The sequence below is a fragment of the Glycine max genome, chromosome 18 (assembly GCF_000004515.6).
Source record: "Glycine max cultivar Williams 82 chromosome 18, Glycine_max_v4.0, whole genome shotgun sequence".
Taxonomy (NCBI): Eukaryota; Viridiplantae; Streptophyta; class Magnoliopsida; order Fabales; family Fabaceae; genus Glycine; species Glycine max.
The window spans coordinates 1,773,415-1,800,544 of NC_038254.2; the positions used below are offsets into that span (position 1 = coordinate 1,773,415).

Here is a 27,130-nt window from a genome sequence, read left to right on the forward strand (position 1 = left end):
AAGAGATTGAAGCTGGCCATTGAAGTTGACATTTACTCTGGGATATACTCGGGCTTCATTGGCAGAAAGCTAACAGCATAAAGATACACCCTATCCATATAAAATTAACTAGAAATGCAAGAATGATTACAAAATGAGAAACACGAATGAATTAATGGTCAAAGTAACAAAAGACAAGTTACATTTTCATTCAATTATCTAATTATAAACCAAAGAATGTCTACCAAAACAATTGGATTAGCTCCATTATAGTTCCTCTTTTCTTTAAGAATCATGCTAGACTTTCTTTTTTGTTTTATCTTTTTTTTTTCTTCCTCCTCCTCTTTCTCCTTTTCTTTCAGAGAGACAAAAGATTGTTAAATGCTAAATTCATGGAGGGACAATCAGAACAAGAATTACAGATTTCTATGGAATTTTTCCGCATTTGTCTGCAGAATGTTGGCCTTGTTTGGGAGATTATACGTAATGTATTCACCAGATAAATCCAGAATTGAAAATATAATCTCAGAAGTTCACAGGAGAATAAGAGCTCCGGTAACCTTCAGACGGTCCCTTAAACTTCCTCACCAAAGATGTACACAGACTCTGCAGAGACAAAATAAATTACAATGCTTACACGAAGAATGCAACTCCCAACCTTCTTGAACATATCATTGAGCTAAAGTTTTAAAAATTCATTTTATCTTTTCCTACTGCTAAATTGGAAAAACTGAAATTGAAGCATTCATGTAGAAGAATACCTGTGTTCTCCTAGGCAAGCTAACCCAGAAGTCAAGGTTAGGGATAATCTGAAATATAGAGTCAACGAAAGAATATTCAATCCCAATTGCAGTAAAGTTCCACAAAAGGTGGCTTTTATGCTCTAAAAAAGCTCCGTGAATGATTGACAAGGAATTAACATTTTAAAACATCATAAACCATATAAGAAACAAAATTACTTACAGAATGACTGGGTGTGTAATTAACAAACAATTTCCCACCATTAGAAAAGAATGGAGAGTAATGAATTTGAGTTTCAGCATGAGATGTGAAAATTTAGCCATGTCATTTAAGTTACCCATACATAAATGGCAACGAATAAAAGTCCACTATGAACTGCTGAAAGAAGGTCATTGTGCAATGTTGATTCAAATTACCTCAAAGATAATAATTAAATCAATGGAAAAAAGACCACGAATAACTAACTGAAAAAGGTTTTCGTCTTCTTTTTCTCTTTTCACTTTCTAATCATTCAGAGCAGAGCAAGTATAAGGAAACAATTACGGAGTAGACAATTCACAAAACCTACATGAAAAACATATTTGTTTTAAAATTTATTAAAACTGTGTGCATTTGGTCCTTAACGAGAGGCTATAGACACATTGCTTTTGTTAAATTTAGAGACTAAAAACAAATAAAATTTAAATAAGAACTAAAAAAAATCATGTTTAGAAATCAAAAACATATTTAAGACTAAATAAAATGAAAATAGACATACATACCCTACCAAGAAACAGAGTACAAGACAAGTAAATAACAAAAGGATAGGAGAGAACATACATCTATACCACGAATCCCGAGGAAGAAAAATCGGTAAACTATACCAGCCAAGAGATATGCAGCAAAAAGGCACAAAACACTGGAATGAGATAAGATGAAACAACTCAGTAATTTATCCAAATCACAGCCCCTTGTGATAATTAAAGTCCCAGGCACGACAGTAAAACCCTTACATGATCAGTAAGGTGCCAAACCACCCCCACCCTCCTCCATGAACATTTATAATGATGGCACAGCCAGATGGGTGCTTTAGCTCAGTAACCTGCTTGAGAAAATTACAACAGTAAATAATAGTTGTCTTTGGTTTTAAATTCATATCACCTTCATATTGCTCTTTGTTTTCAACTTTTTCCAAGTCATTGTTCGTATTCTTGGAGGAGAGAGAGAGAGAATGATAGGATGCCAGCAAGATAAACTAACATGTTAATAGTAAATAAAAGAAAGCCAAGATAAGAGGATATACCACACTAATGGAATATGGACAACAATATCATTTGATAATATTATGAAGTTTCTACAAGATAAATGAAAAGGAAAAGCCAACAAATTCAATCACATTCCTTGCTGTTTTAAGATTTCACATCTCAACATTTCCCAGATTTCCAACAATTGTCAGTGATTTTCAATTTCAAAGTTAACAAATTAAAAAAATACATACTGCTCAAGGACATAAAAGAACTATGATCGGATTCTGGAGACCTACATCATAGTATCATATTATAACAAACAATAGCAAGGAAGCACTAACTATTAAAGATATCCCAAAATAAAGTACTCACATAATCACAGGCCCCTAATCTCTCCAGAGCTTGCGGTCCCTGTAAGCAGAAGATTGATAATGAAACTTTCCAATCAGTATTTGGTTAATAATTTCTGGTTTAATCAACTAATTTTCTTTTGAAAAAAGAACAAAAAAAGAATAAAACCCCTACTTGCACTCCATTTAAATTGCAAAGAACAGACACAGCTAGCGAACAGTTGTACTTAGGGCCACTGTTTGACATTTTAACAATGACACCAGTGTGGGGGTTTTTCTTATCTGCCATTGGAATAGCATTAGAATCATATATTATCTAGTTAAGTTCATATTTAGAAGCATTATCAAAATCATTTAAATCAAGTGGTGCATAATAGACAAATTACAAAATGGGAGGAACATAAATGAAGCACCAAAAACTAGCAAAAGAAAACCATGGATTAAAGAAAATAAGAAAACAGAAACAGATGGGAAAATTGGGCTTACCAATAATATCAACATCTATTTTAGGGCCACGTCCTATGGCTGTGCATACATGATAACCTGCATTTATCACTTTGTTAGAGGATGACAATTCCATCCTACTTAAAATTTCACCCTAAGATATACTCAATAATTGACCTTAATTGGACACAGTTCATGTATCAAAAGCTTTAAATGGTTGAGCAAGGTAGAGACATAACTCCAAAATTAATTTTCTTGACCAACAGATGATGAAGGGGGCATGTTATTTAAACCCTAAAATAATCTCTACTACAGAACGTAGCCACTACTAATAATTCCATTGTACAGAAGCTGAAACTATATTTTTTTTAATAATGGATGGACGAATTTTTTCAGACTTTTCAATGAGAAAGCGAAAGAGTGCACATATGAACACAGAAGAAAATGAATTAGTAATTGAAATCAGAAACACACTAGAATATAGGTTCTTATACCAAAAGAAGTGTACAAAAAATGAGAAACAAATGAAAACAAGAAGAAAAAATACAAAAAAGAAAAAAAAAATCTTAGCAATAAAACTTGCAGAAATGAAAAGGTCTGATAATTTTTTTCTTTTTCTGCAAGTGCAATTAGCTACTATGAACAAGTTCAGTCATGCTATTACTCAATATTAAAAGCTTTTAAAGTAAATTGAAGCACTTTCAGTTCAGCTAACCTAAGGTCCCATTTGGGGTTGTTGTAAAATCCAGTTTATGATTTTAAAACTTAAATTTTAAAATAAAATATGTTTGGATAAAAGAGGGTGAAATGGTTTTTAAATCAATTTTAACTCACTTTTGGAAATAGGAAGAAAAAAAATTATAATTATAGTTTTAAGTTCTTAGAAATTGCATTGTCTCTTTCAATACTTTCCTCCACCCAGGGACGAATCTAGAGGGGCGAGCAAGAGCTTGAGCCCCCCCTCCCTCCTTGGAACTTTCCATGTATATACATATATATTTTTAAGTAAATTAGTATAAAATTAATTTTGTATGTTGTTATTAAAATAATGGTTAATGTTAATTAGTACAAAATTGTGTAAAATTAGTTGTGTTTGTTGTTTTATTGCAATGATTAAAGTGATAACTAGTGTAAAATTGTATAAAACTAGTGTGTTTGTTGTTATTATTATGATAACAATTAAGGTTATCATCATTCAATATAAAAATTAGTTTTAATTTTATGTGTAAAAGTAGTAAATTTTAAAAAAAAATTATTATTTATTAAAAGTTAGATATCTAAAAAATTATAAAGGAAGAAAAAAAAATTCCAGCCCCCACTTTATAGGGTTCCTGGATCTGTCCCTGCCTCCACCTTTCTTTGTCCTTCTTCAGCTCCTCCCCAGTCTTCTCCACCTCTCGTTCAGTCTTCACCTCCACTCACTCAGTCTCCACCACCAACTGCCACACCCCAACCAGTGAGCTTCCCTCCCCCCAGCCTACAACTCTCCCTCGCACAACTCCTCCATTTGCAGTTCCTCCACCCAGACTGACCCTAACACCCCTGTCATCTTCGCCAACCATAACCCCAACGCCTTTGTCAACTCCCCCCTGCTTCACCCCATGTTTCTAACTTTCCATTGAATGAAATGAATCAGGCACCATTCTGGATGCAGACGAAATATTCTTTTAAGTTAACATTTTAAAGGAAAATTATAATAAGATTGACAACAACGTTTTAAAACTGGAGAAAAAAAACTAAAATGACAAACTAAAAACTGGTTTTAGTTTTTAAAATTTTAAAAATTAAAAACTAAAAACCAGCTCAAATGGAGCCTAAATTGTGTAATGTTAATGTGGTGGTAGAATCTATATTTTTCGGTGAGAGAGAAAGAGCAACAGAGACTAGCAAAAATGACCTGAATTGAATTTTTACTTAATGATCATCTCAAAAAAATGCTTCTGTAGAAGCAATTCTGTAATTGGAGAAATTCATACCAAGGTCAAACACGCACTTATCATATAATTCAATTCATAATGAGAAACTGCCTATGTTGCAAGGTACAAAAACTAAACAAAGCAGCAGTTCAGTTTTCTCACAACTACCACAAGCATAAAGCAGTAGACACTAGATGCAATTTATGTACAGAAACAAGTAAATTGGAGGAAAATAGAAGTGTCAGGAATTCTACCTCCAACGTTGTTTGCCACAAGTGCATTGCACTTCATCCCACAATGTTTTGGCCCTCCACAATCCTAACACAAACAATAAGACAATCAAATAAGCAGAAAACTTTGTAAAATTATGGGACAATAAATTATTAAATATATTACATTATTTCAAGATATTCAATGAAACAATTTACTTAAAGCAAATTGCAGCAGGACCTTTGAACAGCCTTAAAATCCTACCCAATGCCTATCCTTGCAGCTATTTATCTCTTTTCATCTCATCCTTTTGAAGTAGCATCACTTTTATGCTAACAGTGACCATTAGGCACTAGGCTAGACTGACTGATTGTTACTTGTTTTAAACTAAATATAGTTTCCAATTAGCTTCATCTTTTGGAACATTTATCATACATTATTAGATTGTGATGCCAAATCATTCTTGACTGTAAGGTAACGAATCTACTAACATATTCTTCCTTATTAAAAAATATACAACTTCACAGTTATCTGTTGTGGAGCTTCTTTGTTTAAGTGTATATACAAGTGAGAGGAAGTATGCATGCATTGAAGATTCATACTTTAAGTTTCTGTTTATTTATACAGGCTCAGATCTCTGAAATGATTTTTACCATACAATTTTCTAAGAAATTTTAAAAAGGATGGATAAATACAAAGGAAAATGACTTGAAGAAAAAAATCTTGTACTGAAAAAATAACAGGAAACATTATATTATTACAAGACAAGCAACAAATATATGTACAAATGCTGTGATTCCATCAACTATTCCTTTATAAAACTAATTTTTTTATCCAAAACATAATTAATTATAGAGTATGATCATAATTCATAAATAACGTGTAATTATGATTACTATATGTCACTCAATCGACAGAGAAAAAATAGCTTCACAGAAAAGAGACAAATTTACCCAGCAGTCAGCACATATTGGAGGATCGTGATTGAAAATCATTCCATCGCAAAGCTGCTCAAACAACCGATGCACAAAATTCAATTATAGATCAACATAGCACAAACTTTAAGCTACATTAAGACTATTGTTTCCTATAAACATATATGCTGTGTTTTGAAAGTCCATCTGTTCATAGAAAGTTCAACTAAAGTGTTTGACCTTGCATAGTTACATATATAACAAACACTAATTCAGTCATTGGAGGACAAAAATGAAGCGAGTTTCTTTTACTAGTAAACCCCTACCTTTATCCTCAAAATTATATGGGTTGAGCATTTTAGTCCCTAAGATTTCAAAAACCCTTTTGTCAGTCCCTGATTTTGCAAAAATTCATTCGTTGTATCCTTTTCGGCCATAATTTTCACTGTCGTTTTACACCAAAAAGACTAAAGTAAATGACATTTTGTAAAGTCTTGGAATATTGAAGGGTTATAAAAATTTCAGGGACTAAAATGGTAGAATGACTAATTTGGAAATTAACTTGTTTCTTTAGAGTTAGAATGCTAAAGCCCCCCTCCCCCTCCCAAAAAAAAAAAATACAGATTATATTCTGTATTTATGAATTATGTCAATGACCATAGACAGCCAAATGGATGGAAACTCTACTAGCCAGAAACCAAAGAAATAAGTGTGACCTGATGGAGCCAACCTGAAACCAAAGTGTGGTATCATTTACTGCCACTTTGTAAAATCTACAAGCACCAAAATAAATATGAAAAAGAAATCTTCAGTCAGAACTGTATAACTGCCATATCCTTACATACTATTCATATTTAAAGCTAGTAAATTGTGATATAAGAACCAATGCTACCACCAAGGGTCAAGGGGGTCTATCTCGGTTGGTTGAGCATGTGCGTGAGTTATTGTAAACCCCTAACACTTTCTTCAATTTTTACGGATAAAAAAATGATACCACCAATAGGTGGGGTCTAGGTAGTAGTTTAAATGAGGTCTTAAGTTCAAACCCTATTGTTGTCATTGTAAAACAATGATAAACCAGAGAATCCATATAACAGTTAAAATCCTAACTTGAAAAACTAAATCCTCCAAACAACTAAATTCCAAAACTCTAGCACTACCTTATAACATTGATTAACTAATCCGGGAAATGATTCTAAACATGAATCAAGGAAGACTGAAATATGAAAATTCAATTAATAAAACAAATTACAGAAATATATATATATATATATATATATATCCTAACAATCAAAAGGTTATGGAAAACAGAGAAACAAGAAGAAAAGACGGAACAGCGTCAAATAAACGGGGAGAGAGAGAGGGTTAAGGGCAGATCAGGAAGAGACCCATCTTCGCTGAGGATGCCGTGAGGGAAGTTGCGAATGGGAGAAGAGAGGGTGTAATTGTAGAGCGTGTTTCCGTCGAGAAAAGAGAATTGGCAAAGTGCAGTAGCGGTGGCGAAGGTTAGGTGTTGAAGAAGAAGAAGCGTGAAGAAAGTGACGATGATGATGCGTTGAGCCACCATTGTCGTCATTGTTTGAAGGGTGAAAACGCACGCCTATTATTTCATGCTGAGAGTGAAGAAGATGGGAGAAGAGAATAGGGAACAAATGGGGAAACATCTTGTGGGGGATCATTTTAGTTTTGTTCAAAAAAGTATTCATATTTTACAAATTCAATACTAAATTCGCGATTTATAATTATTATTGCATTGAATTTTTATTGTTATTCAAGTTAGGCAGCAATACTCAAGTTAATTGCTAACTTGGCACTAAGAATGTCCACTAATACAGTTTAGGTGAAAATGACAACATTTTTTTTAATTTAGTCTTTTATTTTTTTTTAAAATTATTTTATTCACTTATCTTATTTTTTATATGTAGTTTAATTTATTTGATTTATTTAAGATTGACGTTATTAATTATTTAAGAATAACTTTTTTACAAATAAAATTAAGGGGGGAAAATAAAATTAAATAAAAAAGCATTTTAAATAATTAATGACATAAATTTTAAATATATTGAAAAGAATATCAAATTTAAAAACAGGAAATAGGATAAAATATTAAATAATTTTTTAAAAAAACATTAATAACTAAAATGAAAAAAAAAATTAATAACAAAATTAAATTTTTTAAAAGATAAATACCCAAACTAAAAAAATTAAATAACTAAATAGATCATTTAATTTTTAATTTATAGACTTTCATGTATTCAAATATCAATCACTAATAATAATTCCAATAACATGTTTAAATAAGAGTTTTTTAATCTAAAAATATACTAATTAATAAAATTTTATAGGTGTACTAACCTTAAACATTTATAGTTTATAATTTACATAGAGCAATAATTATTAAAATTCAAATTAGATATAAAAGATAAAAGACAGTAAATTAAAAAAACAGAGAATTAACAAGATCAAATTTATCCATAAAGGTAAAATGTAGATAACTTGAGTTTTTTTTTTTGCAAGATGAAGGTGTGTAATAAGAGTGGGTAGGCGGTTCGAACCGGACCTAATTTTAAAAGAATTTCAATTTTAATAAAAATATAATACAATAATATAAATGTAAATAAAATCTCAATAATTAGTCAATTGCATCAATAAAATAAATAATGTTAACAAAAGAAAATCTAAACAATAAATCTAAAATATGAAATTTAAAACATCTCCAACAACGATTCCATATTTAAATAGCTTGAACCTTATCCATCTCCACATTTAACAAGTAGAACAATGATGAATTGTCGACAAAAATAGGTAAAAACAAAATTCTAGAGAGGAAAGAGATGTACTTTGTGTGATCGAAAGTGTCGCCTACTACATATGATTTGAGTTATTTTATTGTAAAAATATATTAAAATATCTTTAAAAATATTTATTTGACCATTATTTTTAACTTAAATGATAAGAATTGATATTTTTATTATTTATGGCGTGTAGATATGAAAATGATAAATTAAAAAATAAAAAATCGAGAAAATATCAAAAAGAAAGATTTGTAGCATGTTATCATTTATCTTTTTTATCTTAATCTTTTATTTTTCTTATCTTATATTTATCATCTTTTAATTTGAATCTAATCTTTTATTTTTATCTTTAAATCTTTAAAAAAAAAGTTTTAAGTGAAAAAAAAGAAAAAATCAAACATAATATAATTGTGTCAGAGTCACACAAATATATTATAAGTAGTAGATTATAAGTATAAATTATATTATAATATTAGAGGAGATTTATAAGTAGATTATATGTATAAATTATATTATAATATTAGAGGAGATTTAAAGAAAAAGAAATAAAATAAAAATAATATTTTTGACTAACCCGTGAAATGAAATCACCCTAGACAAGGTACAAGTACAACAAAGGAAACGAAGTTGCTACAAACTGAACGGCGGCGCAGCCATGGATTCGGAGTTCCCCAACAAAGCGTTAACGAGCACGCGTTTTTCCGACCTGAATCCACCACTCTCTGAACCGGTTCTCCAAGCCCTATCACACTCTGGCTTCGAGTTCTGCACCCCTGTCCAAGCTGCCACTATTCCTCTGCTCTGCAGCTTCAAGGACGTCGCCGTCGACGCCGCCACCGGTTCCGGCAAAACTCTAGCTTTTGTCGTTCCTCTCGTCGAGATTCTACGCCGCTCCTCTTCTCATCCCAAGCCTCACCAGGTTCTTGCATACTCTTATTATTTCTTTGAACAATGCAAGCAGTCTGCTATTCGAATTTATAGAATACCCGCATCCCTGAATAGTTGTGTCATTGATTTCGAGAGAGAGAAATTATTATTAAGAAAAATGTTGAATAGGGTACTGGATTTTAGTCACTGGTGTGTTTGTTAGTTCCAATTTATTTTGTTCAGCTTGACTATAATTAGGTTAAATGTACATTTGTTGTAGGTGCTAGGAATAATTATATCCCCTACAAGGGAGCTATCAACTCAAATATATCATGTTGCACAACCTTTCATTTCAACATTGGCTAATGTTAAGTCCATGCTCCTTGTTGGTGGAGCAGAAGTAAAAGCAGACCTAAAGAAAATAGAGGAGGAAGGAGCAAACATATTGATTGGCACGCCTGGGCGGCTATATGACATAATGAATCGGATGGATGTCTTGGATCTTAAAAACCTTGAGGTATGTGTTTCATTCTTCATTTTCAGGTATGGTTTGACATTGTTTATATACATTGGACATGAAGATTTACTGTTGAAAAAATGTTCAAGATTTCTTTTGGTCTTGTTGACAAAATAATATTTGGTTGATGTTGTTGCATCCTGCTTCAAGATCCCTGGTCTTCTATTCTATGTATGCTTTAAAAGAGGGACACAGGTTAATGACTTGACGCTGTAAAGTTATGTGATCTAGCTGAAGTTGTTGGAAAAATATTCCGAATAGAGTATTTGATTTGACTTTTTTTTTATTTTTTTTTATTTTAGCCAGTTGACATTATTATGACTGTTCTTACAGATTTTGATTTTGGATGAGGCTGATAGACTCTTAGATATGGGATTCCAGAAGCAGATAACTTCTATTATAACTCTCTTGCCTAAGCTTCGGAGAACTGGTCTGTTCTCTGCTACTCAAACTGAGGCTATTGAAGAGCTTGCTAAGGCAGGATTGAGGAACCCAGTGAGGGTTGAAGTTCGAGCAGAAACAAAATCAGAAAATGGTCCTGCATCATCAAAACAACCAGAATCTTCCAAAACACCTTCAGGACTTCACATTGAGGTAAAACTTATGAGGCACACTAGCATGCTGCTGGATTGGATGTAACTTAACAGTGGTTCTTTCTCTTACATTCTTACTAGAATCCATATAGCAAGTTTCATGTACTGCTAATAGATGCATAATACAGTTTATGTTTATCCTTTGCTTATACTGATCTCCTTATCCTTTTGAGTTTGCAGTACTTGGAATGCGAGGCAGATAAGAAGCCATCACAGCTAGTACATATCCTGATAAAGAATCTCTCGAAAAAAATTATTATGTGAGATACACGTTGATAATTAATGATGTGATTTGTGCAGTAGAAGAGTATTTTATCATACCCAAAACATCATTTTGACTCTAATGCAGATATTTCATGACTTGTGCTTGTGTTGATTATTGGGGAGCTGTCCTTCCTTGTCTTTCTGTTTTGAAAGGCTTCTCCTTGATTCCCCTGCATGGAAAGATGAAGCAGGTATAGTTTTGGCCTTTTTGGATGTTAGCATTTTTCTATATCGAAGCATAATATTCTATAAATCAGCATTGTTTTTCTTATTTCCCATTATTTTGTCAGTGTCTTACCGTTTACATATTTGATTATTTATTTATTTTGCCTTATAGTCTGCCAGGGAGAAAGCACTAGCTTCATTTACATCCCTTTCAAATGGAATTCTTCTATGTACGGATGTTGCAGCACGTGGACTGGACATACCAGGTGTAGATTGTATAGTGCAGGTATTGTCTATTGACTATTGCATTTCAATTTTCATCTTCTTTGGTTCTGTCTCTCTCTTGGTTGCTAAACCATGCATTGTGGTTGAAATGTTTTCTTGTGCAGTATGATCCTCCTCAAGATCCAAATGTTTTCATACATAGAGTAGGTCGAACTGCTCGGCTGGGTAAACAAGGTCATGCTGTTGTCTTCTTATTACCAAAGGTTTGGTCACAAGTATATTCATGTTGTAATGCTTTTGATATTTCATGCAGGATTCTTTAGAAGTGTTGATTTTATTGTAATGTAATCTATACAAATGTGTAGGAGGAATCTTATGTAGAATTCCTGCGTATAAGAAGAGTTCCTCTTCAAGAGAGAATATGTGCTGATGAAGCATCTGATGTTGTTCCTCAGGTTTGCTCTAGGCCTTTTATAATCTTATTTTTTTTGTTTTGTCATAATATTTGTATTGACACAATAGAAAGATCCTTTGCGTGCTGGTTAATGGTTAGTGATACTCATTAGATATATGAACTAATTAATCCTTTTTTCTAACTTCTAATTGAGTAAACTAAATAATCAGTGGAAATAAATTCCTTGATACAACATGACGATGCCCTGATTGCCACCAAGGCTGATGCTGATTTTGTTCATTCACTCTTTTAGAAACTTTTTTGTCTTTTTGATTGCTTGTTTGAGTAAACATGCTTACCAGTCCTATATTTATCAAACTGCAAATTGTATATGAAAATCTAACATATTTCGATTTTCCAATAACAACACTATTGATCAAACTTGCTTCAGATTCGTTCTGCTGCAAAAAAAGATCGCGATGTCATGGAAAAGGGAATTAAGGCCTTTGTCTCTTACATCCGTGCTTATAAAGAGCATCACTGTTCCTATATTTTTAGGTGAGTAATGTTTATGAATAATGTTGTTTTCATTTTATAGTGAAACGTCATCATTATCAAACTAATTATTCTCACTCTTGCAGGTGGAAAGAACTTGAAATTGGTAAATTGGCCACAGGATTTGGCTTATTACAACTTCCTTCAATGCCAGAGGTAAAACACCACTCACTTTCCATTGATGGATTTGAACCAGTTGAAGATATCAATTTGGGGGACATTAAGTACAGGTAAAAACATTTTCATAGCATAACTTTTCTAGTTCTTGGGTAAAAGCATTGCCAAGAACCATTTCTCCCCAAAGCTTAAGCTGTTAGGTGAAAGCTTATGAATGATATAAATAATTGAATATAATGTCTAACATGCCATAGGAGCCTTTTGGGCCTTAAGCAAAGGCTGGGCCACCTTACCTTGTGCTAAAATTGATCTTTTTTTTTTTATTTTGAATAATGGAGATAGAATGTGTCAAACTCTCTGTCCTGAACACTTGGTCAAGAGTCTCTAATACCATGTCAGGAACCTTCACTACCAAAAAGTCAAGCTGTTAGGTTAAAACTCATGAATGGTTTTACATCTAATAAGAATCAATTGTACCAATGTTATCGGAGGGAATGAAAACCATATATAACTTACTTCTGTCTTACTTTATTGTAATACTTTTATGGGGTGGCAATTGAATGAGTGCCTTAATGTGGTTTGTTTGATTTGAAGCTCACTAATGTTGAGGACTCATGTTGGAACAATATAAAAATAGTTTTGGCTTGAGCTAGATTAATTATGTATGATATTTATTTTATTTTTTAAAATTATAATTAAACTTAACTGTATAACTATAGTTTAAAATAATTAAATTATAATTCAAATTGAGACTGAGCTTGAGTTTGAAAATTAAAATGCAGTCAGAGCTTGAGCTTTGATTTTCTTCAAGCTTCTCCCGAATTTTTATCTGAATTATGAGCGGAAACTGAAAACTAATATTTTAAGCTACTCTTGAAGAGGAGAGGTATTTGGAAACCATTCTTTTGTTTACTTATTGCTACGTTGATCTGGATTAAAGGATTATCCAATTCCCCTTTTTCGATCATAGAATGATGGAAATTAATTTCATGTCTTGTAAGATTTACAATTGACTATAATATGAATGTCCTGGATTCATATTGTCTTTCTATGGTCCTAAATATACTTTTCCTTTCTCTCTTGGAAACCCATGCTGATGGCTTAACTTCAATAATATAGGGATAAATCACGGGAGAAACAAAGGAAGAAGAACCTTCAAGCAAAGAAAGAAGCCAAAGAGAAAGAGCCAAAACCTCAAAAACCGAAGAAAACCCCAAATGCACCCACTGACATGCGGAAGAAAACAGCCCGACAGAGACGTGCTCAGCAGACAATGGAAGACGAGGAAGAGTTGATGCATGAATACCGCTTGTTGAAGAAATTGAAGAAAGGGACCATAGATGAGAATGAATATGCCAAGTTGACAGGCACTGAGGAATTACTTTGAAAGCAAAGTATGCATGCCTGATTATGCTGTTCTGGATACCATGGTTGAAAGCAAAGTAATGAATGACAGTTTCAAACACCACAATTTTGGCTAGTAAGTTACTAGATTCTTGCCATGTGGGTACACTGTAGGCATCTAATCTAATAATATAAAATTTGTTAATCCATTCTTTGGCATGGCATACATGGACGATGACTAGGGTTTAATTTTTTTCCCACTTTAGGAAACAAAAATATGATCTAATACGGTACATTAGATATAATTAACGGTTAAAATAACTGGAGACTACACAGAAATAAATTAATAAAAAAAAATAATACATCAATAAAAAAAATTAAAATGCATTGTCCTCTTTCCTTTCGTCTTCTCTGTTGTTTTGCCGGCACCGTCGGCACCTCTCACGGTCAAGTGTGACCTTCCCTTGCAGCTTGGTTTTTCTCATCGGAAAACCTTCCCCCATCGCCCAAAATCCCTAAGCTCGAACCTATAGACAAATGGCTTTAACACCCACACACCCCAAGAACAAGAAGAAGAACAACAACCTTTCAATAAAAGCTCGAACCTTTCGCGTTGGCGTGTCAAAGACCACCACCTATCGTCATCCTCGTACTCGTGCCTCAGATCTGAAAATGCACTTCACGCTTCAGATCTAAAAATGCATTCGCACCTTAGATCCAGAAATTCGCACCTCATGTTCAGAATCCATGGCCTTGCACACACGGATTTGTTGTGACAATCTGGCAAAGAGAGTCCAAGCTAGCCTTCTTGTTGTGCATCCTTTCGCGAATGATGGTGATGCTGATGACGCCAAGGACATTGATGGCGCGCATGGGCTCGCCAACACTGCAACCCATGTTGAGGATTCTGTGGCTGGGCCTGGCCTCAACACTGACGAGGATGCTTGTAATGGAGATGTTGGAGTTGGTGAGGCCAAGGGGATAGCGACGAAAGAGAGAAAGAAAAAAAAAAAATTTAAAAAATTAATCTGGTGTAAGCACTCTTCCAATACTCTTTCATTTATCTTAACCGTTAATTTTAAAGAGTGCATATCCTACGCTCAATATTTATTTTCCGATCACTTACACACCGTGGGAAAGATGTATCGACTACACATTGGTTCAGATGACACATGTCATCATATCATTATAATGGTTATAATTATATTAATGAGTATAGATTTGAATTTAAAAATTTGGACATAATTTTCGGATCACATACAGCTAAGAAAAGTTAGTCTCAATCAGTATTAAAAATAATTATAATCACAATCACAATAAAGGATGTTGGTTGTGAAAAAATATCTGACAGAATAGTTGTATGAGATCATATTTGACCCGAAAATTTAAATATTGCTAGGTCCAATAATATAAAATATATAATTAAAACTCGTGTGATCTACTATAAAAGACGTTGGTTATGAATTTTCTTTTTTGACAAAATAATTGTATTTGATCATATTTCATCCGAAAATTTAAAAAGGAATGTGAGAATAGCTAAGAAAAATTAGTCTCAAACAACATTAAAATTAAAAAAAAAAAAACTTAGATAAAATTAATTATTTAAATTTAATAACAAAAACTTACCAATTACAAATCAATTATTTTAGTAATAAAAGATGTAATTAAAATATTTTAATTACATTCCATGCAGTATTAGTTATAATTAAAAGGTATATTGTGACAATGATGCAATTAGAGATTTTGGGAGGACTAATGGGTTGCAGGGGTCAGAAATCTCAAACAACATCATCTTGTTCAAACCAAATGATGGGGAGAACATGCCGGTGTGTTTCTTTGTGAGTGCTAAGGTGACTGGGACTTGGACAGAATGGCTAATGAGTTTCCTTTGAATATTGTTCATCTGAAATCTCCTTGTAGCTCTGCAAGGCATGATTATGTAGAGTGGGATATGGCTGCTGATGGGAATTTCTCAGAATCTTGAAGACAATGAACTTTCTAAAAGTGTGTGCATGGCGTTAGGATGAGCCAGAGCGCATAAAGTTTCATCTCTGGAAGATCTCCCTACAAATGCTTTGAGAGTTCATCGCCATATGGCGGTGGATGATAAGTGCCCTCTGTGTAATCAATCTTCCAACAGTGCTTTTTGGTGCATATTGTTGGAGAAGCTGATGCTCTCTTTCATGGAGGATGATGATGTTGCAAATTTGCTTATTAATTAATTTTGTCTAGGGTGTCTTTGCCTAGACAATTCAGCGGAAAACAAATGATGCAACTAGAGATATCATAGAAAAAAATATTATAACTTTTACGTACGGTCATTATAAATTACTTATTTAAATATTAATTACATCAAATAAGATACATAATATATTATCTTCATGGTCATCATATATTATATATTATATATTATTTATTTAAGTATTATCTTAAATAAAGTATCTTCATAATATATTAATGCTTTTTAATATAAATGCAGTTACTTTTTTTTTTGTTGAGTTATAAATGCAGTCACTTTAATACTCACAAGAAATGATATAACTATTGGTAGTAGGTACCCTAACCTGGAGGAGGCATGCAAATCAATCTATAAATCAAGTTGTTGATATACCTTATGTTTGTGTCCTCTTTGGTAATATAATAACCACTGTTTTTTGCTTGCAAAGTAATATTTTAGCTTGAAAATGCAGATTGATATATATATTTATAGAATTGAGTCTTAGCTAAATTTAAGAGTGACAAAAGTTCAACAACTACCATTGATGTTGTTGCAGAGGTGTTGATATTTGGTATAGGTTTTTGTTTTAAAACCATCTAGTTTGATGGAAAAAGAACCTTAACTAATATGAAATTCAACTTTGAAATAAATAAAGTCTGATTAATAATTATTTTTTTATTAAGAATCAAATTTGAATATTACTCAAACTTGAATTATTTTTATAAAATCCGATTCTACCTTAATTTTAACATATTTGATATATGTGTCTCTTTTTTATTTAATCATAGGCGAGTTGACCAGTTTCTCTTAATATAATTTGTGATTTAGTTATGAGCGAGGTGATATATACATGAGTTTTCTTTAATATAATTTGTGGTTTAGGTGTAACTAAGGTGATATGTGTGTGTCTATGTTTTTTTTTTCCATTTCTTCTACTTAATCAACCCGATCATCCTATAATGATATATAAAAGGTTAAAATAAAATTTTGGTTTTTTATTTACATTTTTTTGTTTAAATTCAGTCTCTTAAGTTTAATGTTTTTTTTACTTTGATCTCCTAAAGAGTACTTGTTAGACTAAATTGATCATTTTGTTAAGTTATCACATTAACTTGATCAATTTACTAGATGTGACAAATTATTCTTATGAAAGTTAAGTTAATATAGTCAGTTAAATTATGAAAGATATCATGTGAGATAAAGTTGACGTAGAAAGATTAATTTAATCTAATAGAGACATTATATGAGATCAAAGTAATTCTTTTTATATAATTTAAGGAAGAAGATTCATACAGAAAATATATAATATAAATAAGACACAAAAATTATATTTTAACATATATAACGTTATGTTTTTTAATTCTGATTTTTTTTCTTTACTTCCAAATAAATAATTGACATTGTCAAGAAGCAGTATTGGTGCCAAGGAAATTCGGAAAAATAAGTAAAATTTGATGTACTATGTATACTTAGAGGTTGTTTGACCGTGGAAGTTAAAATAAATGTACGTTGTAATGTCATATTAGTTTTTGTAAAAAGAAAATATTTATTTATTATTATTCTTTTTGGTTTTTAAATTTAATTTTCTAAAATAATATTAATCCCCAGACGTAATTTGTCCCCTGCGATAACATGCACTAGTCCTTTGAAAAATCTATAGATAAATACATCTTTCACTAGTAATGGAGTTTGAATCGAATTCCATTTGGTTGCTGCTACAACCATTAAAGCCTTCAACAATGAACTGAATTACATTTACAGATTGTTATACATATGGAAAGTGGTGCAGTGCAAAGAGTTGTGAATCAAGGTTATGAGTAGCGTGAAGAAAATTAATATTGTCCAAAATAGTTTGCCCCAATTAGTCTTTACATACATTGATCATGTGATTTTGATTAGCCTGACAGTTTTGCCAGATCATCAAAGTAGAAATATGTTTTAGGTGTTTGTAAGATTAATAAATAAAGTCATATTAAAGAATCTTGGCGTGTACTCATTGCTGAATGTTGGTGTATTATTAAGTCCATCATCGCCTAGTTGGAGGGGGACAACATTTTTTTTCAGCCTTTGAGGTAGTTTTGTCCATGAAAGCGTTGAATTAAAATTAGATTAGGATGTTTTCTTTAATGGGAATGATCCTTTTCTACCTTTGGAAGATTACTGAGCATTAAGGAAGGCTAAGCCTGCAAAAGCTGAGAGAGGCAAGGTTGAAAGCAACTGAATGAAAAAGTGACCAACTTCATTCAAATTTCAAAGTAACAACAACATAAATATCTCTCCACACTCTACTTTAAAATACATTGTCATTTGAAGATTGGAAGATCTTTAATAAAATTATAAACCTCTGAATTGAATTATACTTAATCTTATCCACTAACGTGCGTAAAGTGAATGATATCGATCTTAATTTTGCTTTACACTTCACCATTTGATTATCAGATTTCGGAATTCAAAGGAAGCATTTTTCATCTTGTTGTACTCAATTTCTCCATACCAGGTTATCTGCAGTCACATTTCAGTAGCAAAAAGGCATTGATGATTGTTGGCTCCTCCTTCTCAACAGAATTTGGTGGGGTATAGAGTACGGATACGAAGTTCTTTTTTCGCAGTCACACTGCGTGACAACTGGTGTCACTCGGTCACCTCATCAAAGTAAGTATAATTTTGTTGTATAAATTCGTGAAAAAACTTCATTGAACTATATTCTTTAAAAAAAATATTTTTAATATCTGTAAATTGATTTATTTCAGATTCATAAATGGTTTATTTTAAAGGTCAATCTTAATTAACTTATTCAATCAAATCAATCTTATAACTCTCGAATTCATAAATCGTAATTAACCGAAATCTTTAAAATAGGATACTAATCAATAAATACAACAATGATACAATTATCATGATCGAAATATTGTAAAAATTGACTTTATAATTATCATGAGCAAAGTATTTAATTGTTTAATCAATAAAAAGCTTGATTACGTGGTTGGTTCAAATGGTATTGTATTCGAATTTTTTTAAGTAATGTAAGAATTTGAGTATTGTGAATGAAAAAAATAATTGAAAAATAAATTTTTTATTAAAGGTGATCAATCAAATTTTTCCAATAAAAATTAATTATACCAATAACATGGTAAAAAAAAATAAAAAACTTAATTCAACTTTTTTTTTTTTTTACAATAGCAGCATCAAATCTAAGTTCTTATGCATTTACTTCAACTTTTCATTACACCAACCCTAATAGGTTAAGCTTTATTCAGCTTAATTATTGAGAAAAATATTTTTTTTAAATAAATTAATTTAAAAATATATATATTTGAGAATATATTATTTTAAAGAAACATTTTTATATAAAAAATTTGATAAAAATATTTTACATAGAAACATTTTAACTGTGTACAGTTTTATTATATCAACCAATCCGATTTTTTGACGACTTTTAAAATAATTATTATAAAAAAGTTTATCATATGAAAATTTATTATTAAAATAAAAGTATTTGTGCATATATTATTTAAACTTAAATATGTTTTTAGTTTCTAAAAAAATGTTTTACTTTTTGATCCATATAAAATTATTTTTTTATTGGTCCTTATTATTTTGTTTTAGTTATCCTATAATATATTTATTTTTTATTTTAGTTCTTATAATATTTTTTTATTTTAAAATTTTTGAAAAATAATTAATAGAGACTAAAAATAAATAATTTATGTGTTATGAAAACAAAAATGAAAAGTATATATATTATAATAATTAAAACAAAATAACAAAGATGAAAATAAAAAAAATACAAAGGACCAAAAATCAAGTAAAATTTAACCAAAAGCAAAATATTATATTTCAGTAAAAAAAAAAAAAGAAAAAAGCTTATTGATTCATTGTACTGTATGTTGAAATAATTAATACTACTAGAATAATTAGTTTTCCTTTGTCCGGTTAAACAGATAAACGTGAAGTGAATGCTTAAGCTCAAGAAGCATCATGTTCCTTGAAAAAGTGAAGTTAGCGTAACAATTGTTGGTGTGGAATGATTCCTTGGCTTCTGGGAGCAGCCTATATAAATCGCCAATTCTTAATAAACGTCCGACACATCCTACGTTTCTTTGTTGGAGCAATTCAGATACTGTACCCATTCGTGATCATGTCCAACCCCAAATCAGAGTCAGTAGTGTCTGAACCCTCTGCTTCGGAACCTTCAATACCCATTTCATATCCAATAAAAACTCTTGAGGACTTGGAGTCTCGCTCCTATTTCGAGTCCTTTCACTACCCTTTCAACAAAGCTTCTTCTTCGGTCAACAATTCTTCTTCTTCTTCGTTGCCCAACAGGCGCAGATTGCTTGTGTGCCATGACATGGCTGGGGGCTACTTGGATGATAAGTGGATTCAAGGTGGCACTAACCCTGATGCTTATGCCATCTGGCATTGGCATTTGATCGATGTCTTTGTCTACTTTTCACACTCCCTCGTTACTCTTCCTCCTCCTTCGTGGACCAACGCTGCTCATCGCCATGGTGTTAAGGTACTTTCTTCAACACAATTTTGGCTTTGCTTGATGAAAAATGTTTACTTTTTAACTTTAAAGTTTGTGCTTGTTGAAGACTTGAAGGGCTGGAAATGAGTTGAGCTAAAGAAAGCCTTACTGGACTTGATTAGAGTTGATTTGGCTCCAAGTTTTTTATCTGATTTTTTTTTTCATCTCGAACTCGATTCAATTCAAGTTTGCTAATGGTTCGGTTTAGAATTTATTTATGTAGTTCAAGTTCAGATCATTTATCAAGCGTGTTTATTTGGTTCATGAACTAAGTTCAACGAGTTAGCTATCAATTCGAGTCTGGAACTAATTTCAAGTTGGTTTGATTCATTGTCAGCCCTTGGCTCTGTGAAAGTTAGATTGATAATATAACCACACGGTCCACACTCATAGATTTTAGAATTTTGACAATTTGTTTCCTCTTTTTGCTTACTAGCTATCAGCTTTAAAGCTCATTTAATCACTTATACAGTTGGTTTAGTTTAAATGTTCAACTGATCCAAGATCATTTAGTAGCTTCAAACTTCTTTTCTGATTCTTTTATTGGAGCTCCAGCTTTATGGCATTTGAGTTTGTTTCTTGCTTGTAGAAGTTTCTGACAGCTCATGCTTTAATTAAAACAAATGGATTATTCTTTAGTTGTACTTGTTCCTTTAATATTTCAGGTGTTGGGGACTTTCATCACTGAATGGGATGAGGGAAAGGCTGTCTGTGATACACTGCTTTCGACAAAGGAAACTGCACATATGTATGCAGAACGTCTGGCAGAGCTTGCTGCTGATCTAGGCTTTGATGGGTGGCTAGTAAATAATTCGTTATCTCTGTGTGCTTATTAGCTTTATATTCTTGTCTATTACTCCATTTGAATTTTATATTATATAATTGAATTGATATTTGATTTCCATTCACTTCCTTTTATGAGTAATAGGTGAACTGTTGGCCTGCACTACCAGAGCATAAGATGCTTCTAATGTGCATATAGTGCCAAATTTAATAGACTAAAATTATTTGAATTTGGGCTCTTATGTTGAAGGTGCATCGTGTTTCATCTAAATAGTGCCCAGATTGATATATAAATAAATATATAAGTAAATAATGGGGAATAATAATATTGTAGAGATTTTACAAGAACAATTACTTGGATATTTTTTTTAACTTAAGTTAGTAAAATCTACAGTTTTGACAAGAGAAGTTTATCATTGGAAATATTATAAGTAGCCTCACAACCATTGTATATTTAGAAATTTGCCAAATATTCCTTGTGAATTGTCATTATGAAGTAAACATATTAGATGCTTCATGCATATTTATACCAAAATTCAAAACAAATATGTAACTGTTTTTCTCATACTTTACAGCCTTGCATTTTTGGTATTCATGTCAACTATTCAAACTAGTAACATTTTATTGCAGATAAATATGGAAGTAAATTTGGATCTCGGTCAAATTTCTAATTTGAAAGAGTTTGTAGAGCACTTATCGTTGAGAATGCATTCTTCTGTGCCTGGATCATTAGTGATATGGTGAGTATTAGATGATAAGTCAGCAATTTTTGTATTGCTGTGGATTGTGCCAAAAGTTGACTTTGATGTGTTTTCCTGGTCATGTAGGTATGACAGTGTTACACTTGATGGTAAATTGAATTGGCAAGATCAACTAAATGAACATAATAAGCCCTTCTTTGATATATGTGATGGAATATTTGTGAACTATACATGGAAGGTATTGCTTATCTTCCCCTGGCATGCTTGTGCGACACAAATGTTTAATCAATAGTCATTTTCCTTAGTTAATTTTAATGACTACCATGTAGGAAGACTATCCAAGGCTCTCTGCTGCTGTTGCCAGTGATCGGAAGTTTGATGTGTACATGGGCATTGATGTATTTGGAAGGAACACATATGGTGGTGGACAGTGGAATGTATGTGTTCTGTGATATACAGTCTGCTATCCCAATTTTGAACTTGTTTGGAAATAAATTTTAATTGTTATGAGTGGAACATAGGTCAGAAATTGAATTTGGTCTATTGGACATGTATATTCTTAGTGAAAATGATTATTTTACATTCAACGAATATCATAGATGATCTGCATGTTTTATTTCACTTTAAGCATACTCCCTGTGTGTGCATGGTCTTTCTCCAGTGTTTCATTTCTGCTTTAGACTGCATCCCTAAATACGCAAAAGGAAAAAAACAAGTCACACAAACAACAACAAACTATTCATTTCAAGAAAATTAATTACTTCTCATTTTGGCGGCAAGGCTATGAAATACCTCGTGTTCTTCACATTTAATTTCATTAATAGGATTAACAGTTATGATTAAAATTATTAAATATGGTTTTGCACAGTATTCTAGACATTTTAATCATCAGAACATTGGTTTCATTCTGGTTATTGCAGAATATATATGCACTTTAATGTTAAATCTGCCTTCAGAGAAATTTCTTACTACATGTAGAACCCCTTCCCTTGGTGAAGCATCCAACTTGCCTGTAACTAGATATACTTTTACTAAAAAGATAATTATCACTTGGTCTTGTTTTCTTACTGCATTATATTTGAAATCTATTCATGAAAACACTTGCTGTCAGAGGTTTTTGTGGGACATAGTCTTGTGAAACTTGAGCTGCCAAACAATTTTGGACAAGTGTTGTATGTGACTGGTAAAGTTAATAGGATATGTGTTATTTCGCTTTTCTTGGTAATTATCTCAATGTTGTTTATGTGCTTTCTTTATTCTCATGGATGTCTCAGGTAAATGTTGCTCTTGATGTAATAAGAAAGAATGATGTCTCTGCTGCAATATTTGCTCCTGGCTGGGTCTATGAGACAAAGCAACCACCAAATTTTGAGACTGCTCAGAATAGGTAACTTAGCTACCTGTTTTGCAATACTCAAAAAATTATTGCAAATTTTCTTTCACGAGGTTAACTGAGTTGATGCATCTTAATGTATTGAGGAAAAAAAATCTACTGCCAAAGTAGCCAACATTGTATATACAGAAAGAACATTAAGTTGGGGATGTCACAAAGGCTAGAGGTGAAATAAAAAAAAAATGATGAATTCAATCCATCTCTAGAATTCTAAATATCTATAAGAAGGGATCTTGTTGAAGAGGATGAATATAAACTATAGTTGCCTCAGAAATTGCACTTCAATATCTTTAAAGTTTTTGATTTAATTTTATGACATCTTTAAGCTTCAGAATTTTCAATACTAATTCAGACAAATAAAACCTGTCCTTTTCGTCTCTTCTATTCTTTTTGGGATTACATAACATAATTACATAATATAATACATCTGGATGATCCCCCTAATTTGCTTCTCTAAAATGTATCACATGACTAGCTTGGTATTTTATTTCAAACATTCTCTAGACTGCATTTCTTCCTGGTCACTACCAGAAAGAAAATATTAATTTTGTGAAGAAGTTTTGCATAATTTTAGAATTCATGATCTTTAATGCAATCTGCCTTTGTCATTTGAAATAACCATAAACTATAGTTTAGTAACTTTAGTTTCAAGTTTGTTAGTACTTTGATTCCCCAAGAGAACCTTATTTTATAAATAAGGTTCTCAATTATGCATTTTAGCATTAAGTTGGTTCATTCTATAGTTTCTAATTATTCAATCCCGAGTAAGGAACTTCACTGATTTGTGCCAATCTCTTAGAGCACTTTCTCTTTTCTAGGAGTCTGATCATTTTTTCCCTTTGAACTCTTCAAAGTCATATATTACAATACTTATGAAAGCAGAAATATTTAAGATTTTGTTTGTCCTATTAATCATATTGCCATAGAAATACTAAAATCTTTCATGCATTTTCAAGTGTATTACGATGGTGGGTGCAAACATCATGGTCAGACTTTCTTATATTTAATGACGGAGATCAAACCTTAAATTTCTTACTCATGGATACAGCATTATTGCCATGCATTAATATTGCAGTTGGTGGGGTCTTGTGGAAAAGTCATGGGGAATACTGCAAAAACTTCCTGGAGTACTACCATTCTACACTAATTTTGATCAGGTTAGCAATTGCAATTATTGTCCCCTTTGATATTTGTTCTTCCATTGTCTACCCTAGTATTTTTTTGTTTTTTTCATTGTACATTTGGCATCTGCTTTTTTGGTACATTCTGAATTTATGCACATTTTATTCAATAAGATTTATTTTTAAATTAATTTCAGTGAAAGTGATTCCAAGAATAATTTGTGAATTTCAAGAGGCGGATGGTGAATGGACTGATATTTTTTATATCATAAGACAAACTAAAGAATTTAGATTAGTGTACATCAAACTGGCAAGGAAGAGGTGAACAACACAAAATCTAGCTCTGAACCCCCATCGAAGAAATAATTTTCTGCAGGATAACTTAAAAGCCTAAACAAGACCCTAGCAATCTTCTTCAAAAATAAATAAATAACCTTAACAATTTCCCTTCTGTGCAATCTCACTTTAGATCAAATACTTGTGTAACCTATATTTCAAATCTCGCAATTGTATCTTTCAAATATATCATATATCTTTTGTTTCTTTCAGGGACGTGGTTATCATATTTCAGTCGATGGCGATAATGTATCAGATGCCACTTGGTGCAACATTTCTTGCCAAGGCTTTCAGGTAAGTGTAATGCACCTGGTAATCATTTTTCTTATTGTTGGCTCAACTATTTACCATATAGATTGTTTGATAGATGACCTAGAAAAGATTATATGCCCTTTTTTTGGAATTCTTAGTTTTCCATTTCTAAGATTAAGGGCTATTTAACATTGTGAATTTATGATACTGGTTTAAAATCTTTATTGTAATCTAACTCAAATATTTGTGTGCAGCCACTCCTTGAGTCTTCTGATCCAACAAATTCTATTCAAGTTTCTGTAGAGTAAGTGATGGTGCATATCTAATATTTTAAAATGTTCCTGTAACTGGAAAGTGTAACAGAATGTGCACATCACATATTGTGTCTGTTCAAAAAATATTGTATAACAGCATATGGCTAAATTGAACAATTCATGTCTGAAATGTGAATGTTTGTGTGAAGAAAATTTAGCGGTCTTTTTTCTTATTGAGTTAAGAAGATTTATCTTTGTTAGAATTATGATTTATTATTAATCTTCAATAATTTTCCCATCCCCTGGAACTTCTTTATCATTACTGGGTGAAAACCTAGAGTTACTTTGTATGTTTAGTTAGTTTTCTATAACACCAAAACCTTACATAATATTAAATGTCTCCTTTCTTTTCTATTCTTCCATTTTAATGAGATATTGAATTACTACATTTCAGATCTAGTTCTGACATGATCTGAAGTATTTATTGACTTGCTTTCAAATTGCAGCTTGAAGGAGGCATCATATAGTGGAGGAGGAAACATTACATTCAAAGGATCCCTTGAAGAGCAAACTTACTATGAGAGCAAAATCTTTCAAGGAGAGTTTCTTCTGACCAATTTGCCTATCCACTTTATTTATTCTGTAAGCTATATCTTCCTTATCATTATTGCTGAAAAAACTGCACATCAATATGTTATCCTTGGTTTTAAGAAAGCCATCATATTCTTGTAACCTAGAATAACTGCCAATGCAGCAGTTCAATTAGATTCTTAGTGCAAATCAGTCTGTCCCCCTTGGGAACTGAACTTGATGTAATTGAGGTAAGGTAAGGGGAATTAGGATGTGTTATCTTGATCAATGGAATAATATACATTTAGTCAAATTCATTGAAAAGATTGTGTATGTACTATCCCTATCTGAACCCTCTTTTTCATGACTAATGCAGGTGAAATCTGATGGCAATTCTTCATTGGGACTTAAGCTTGAGTTCACTTCCGGCGACCAAAGAGCATCTGTGCTTCTCACATCCCGGGCAGTGAATCGTTTCTCAAGCAAATTCAGCAAAGTAATCATGACACGTGAGCACAAGGGATTATCCTCTGGATGGGTTATAAATGAAGGTGTAGTTGCAATGAATGGATACACTTTAACAGAAATTCATGCAGCGTGCTATAGATCAAATGGCAACGATGAAACTGTGGCTTCCCCATCAGATTATTTTGCACTTCTTGGCCATATCACAATCAAGACTTCTGACTATAAGTCAGATTTTCCTGTGTCTTCTTCCTGGCTAGTTGATGGCAGCTACATAAAATGGACATCAGACCCTCTGGGTTCAAAGACCCTTGATCTTAAAATTTCTTGGAAACTAAAAAATGGACAGAATTTTCTATTTCTGAAGTACAACGTGTACTTGGTGAAATTATCAAAACAAGCAGATGGTAATCCAGGTACAACATTAGAGGATGTGAAGGAGTACCTTGGAGTAGCACAAGTAAACTGTTTTTATGTTTCTGACCTCGAAGTTCCTTCTGACACTTCTAGTCTCAAATTTATAATACAAGCCTGCGGTGTAGATGGGACATTTCAAGAATTGGATGAGTCTCCATATTATCAATTGGAGGTTGAAGATCCCTAAATTGTCATTAAAATGTAACACTACTCTAATGAAGGAAGGTCCCTAAATTGTCATTAGAGTGTAACATTATTCCTCCAATAAAGGAAGATCCATAAATTGTCATTAGAATGTTACATTGGAATTGGACAATTCACGTTTATGTTTGCAGTAAGTTATACAACTCTTTAAGAGATTATACCAAATAAACCCTCGCTTTAAATTTCATGCTCAATATACAACTAACATGACCGAAATAGTAGCTTAACTTACATGAATGAAACTATTTCGAGTTACTTTTGGACATCAT

The 27,130-nt window shown here is 32.0% G+C and overlaps 3 protein-coding genes and 1 long non-coding RNA gene across 4 annotated transcripts; 2 read left to right on the forward strand and 2 right to left on the reverse strand.

Moving 5' to 3' along the window:
* Positions 1-129: 129 nt before the first annotated feature.
* LOC100800943 (uncharacterized) lies at positions 130-7,479 on the reverse strand. The gene is made up of 11 exons (NM_001317611.2): positions 7,169-7,479; positions 6,511-6,553; positions 5,820-5,873; positions 4,911-4,974; positions 2,783-2,839; positions 2,472-2,578; positions 2,319-2,357; positions 1,713-1,801; positions 1,540-1,618; positions 741-788; positions 130-585 (listed from the first exon to the last, which is right to left on the reverse strand). Exons 1-11 carry the CDS (start codon positions 7,354-7,356, stop codon positions 505-507), a joined length of 849 nt encoding a protein of 282 aa, NP_001304540.2. The 5' UTR covers positions 7,357-7,479; the 3' UTR covers positions 130-504.
* A 1,679-nt stretch (positions 7,480-9,158) lies between these two features.
* On the forward strand, positions 9,159-13,825 carry LOC100801482 (DEAD-box ATP-dependent RNA helicase 18). The gene is made up of 11 exons (XM_003552170.4): positions 9,159-9,494; positions 9,723-9,959; positions 10,293-10,553; positions 10,733-10,812; positions 10,902-11,007; positions 11,154-11,267; positions 11,371-11,469; positions 11,572-11,661; positions 12,052-12,158; positions 12,242-12,385; positions 13,392-13,825. The coding sequence occupies exons 1-11, from the start codon at positions 9,231-9,233 to the stop codon at positions 13,657-13,659; spliced, it is 1,770 nt and encodes a 589-aa protein (XP_003552218.1). The 5' UTR covers positions 9,159-9,230; the 3' UTR covers positions 13,660-13,825.
* Positions 13,826-13,911: 86 nt separating this feature from the next.
* Positions 13,912-14,668, reverse strand: LOC102660113 (uncharacterized). The gene is made up of 2 exons (XR_419310.3): positions 14,222-14,668; positions 13,912-14,143 (listed from the first exon to the last, which is right to left on the reverse strand). It is a non-coding gene; the product is annotated as an uncharacterized lncRNA (long non-coding RNA).
* Positions 14,669-19,764: 5,096 nt separating this feature from the next.
* On the forward strand, positions 19,765-26,949 carry LOC100804658 (cytosolic endo-beta-N-acetylglucosaminidase 1). The gene is made up of 11 exons (XM_003552176.5): positions 19,765-20,353; positions 21,031-21,168; positions 21,779-21,888; positions 21,976-22,087; positions 22,179-22,286; positions 23,124-23,236; positions 24,318-24,399; positions 24,913-24,993; positions 25,206-25,255; positions 25,712-25,847; positions 26,152-26,949. The coding sequence occupies exons 1-11, from the start codon at positions 19,859-19,861 to the stop codon at positions 26,842-26,844; spliced, it is 2,118 nt and encodes a 705-aa protein (XP_003552224.1). The 5' UTR covers positions 19,765-19,858; the 3' UTR covers positions 26,845-26,949.
* Positions 26,950-27,130: the final 181 nt, after the last annotated feature.

Bases quoted from the DNA above. Each gene is read 5' to 3' on its own strand.
- LOC100800943 (NM_001317611.2), bottom strand. From the start codon at position 7,356: ATGACGACAATGGTGGCTCAACGCATCATCATCGTCACTTTCTTCACG. The intron at 5,874-6,510 runs GTTGGCTCCATC...TTGTTTGAGCAG, and splicing joins ATACCACACTTTGGTTTCAG to CTTTGCGATGGAATGATTTT. The intron at 1,802-2,318 runs GTGAGTACTTTA...TTTCTCAAGCAG, and splicing joins GATTAGGGGCCTGTGATTAT to GTTACTGAGCTAAAGCACCC.
- LOC100801482 (XM_003552170.4), top strand. From the start codon at position 9,231: ATGGATTCGGAGTTCCCCAACAAAGCGTTAACGAGCACGCGTTTTTCC. The intron at 12,159-12,241 runs GTGAGTAATGTT...TCACTCTTGCAG, and splicing joins CACTGTTCCTATATTTTTAG to GTGGAAAGAACTTGAAATTG. The intron at 12,386-13,391 runs GTAAAAACATTT...TCAATAATATAG, and splicing joins TTGGGGGACATTAAGTACAG to GGATAAATCACGGGAGAAAC.
- LOC100804658 (XM_003552176.5), top strand. From the start codon at position 19,859: ATGATTCCTTGGCTTCTGGGAGCAGCCTATATAAATCGCCAATTCTTA. The intron at 20,354-21,030 runs GTACTTTCTTCA...TTAATATTTCAG, and splicing joins CTCATCGCCATGGTGTTAAG to GTGTTGGGGACTTTCATCAC. The intron at 22,287-23,123 runs GTATGTGTTCTG...TGGATGTCTCAG, and splicing joins ATGGTGGTGGACAGTGGAAT to GTAAATGTTGCTCTTGATGT.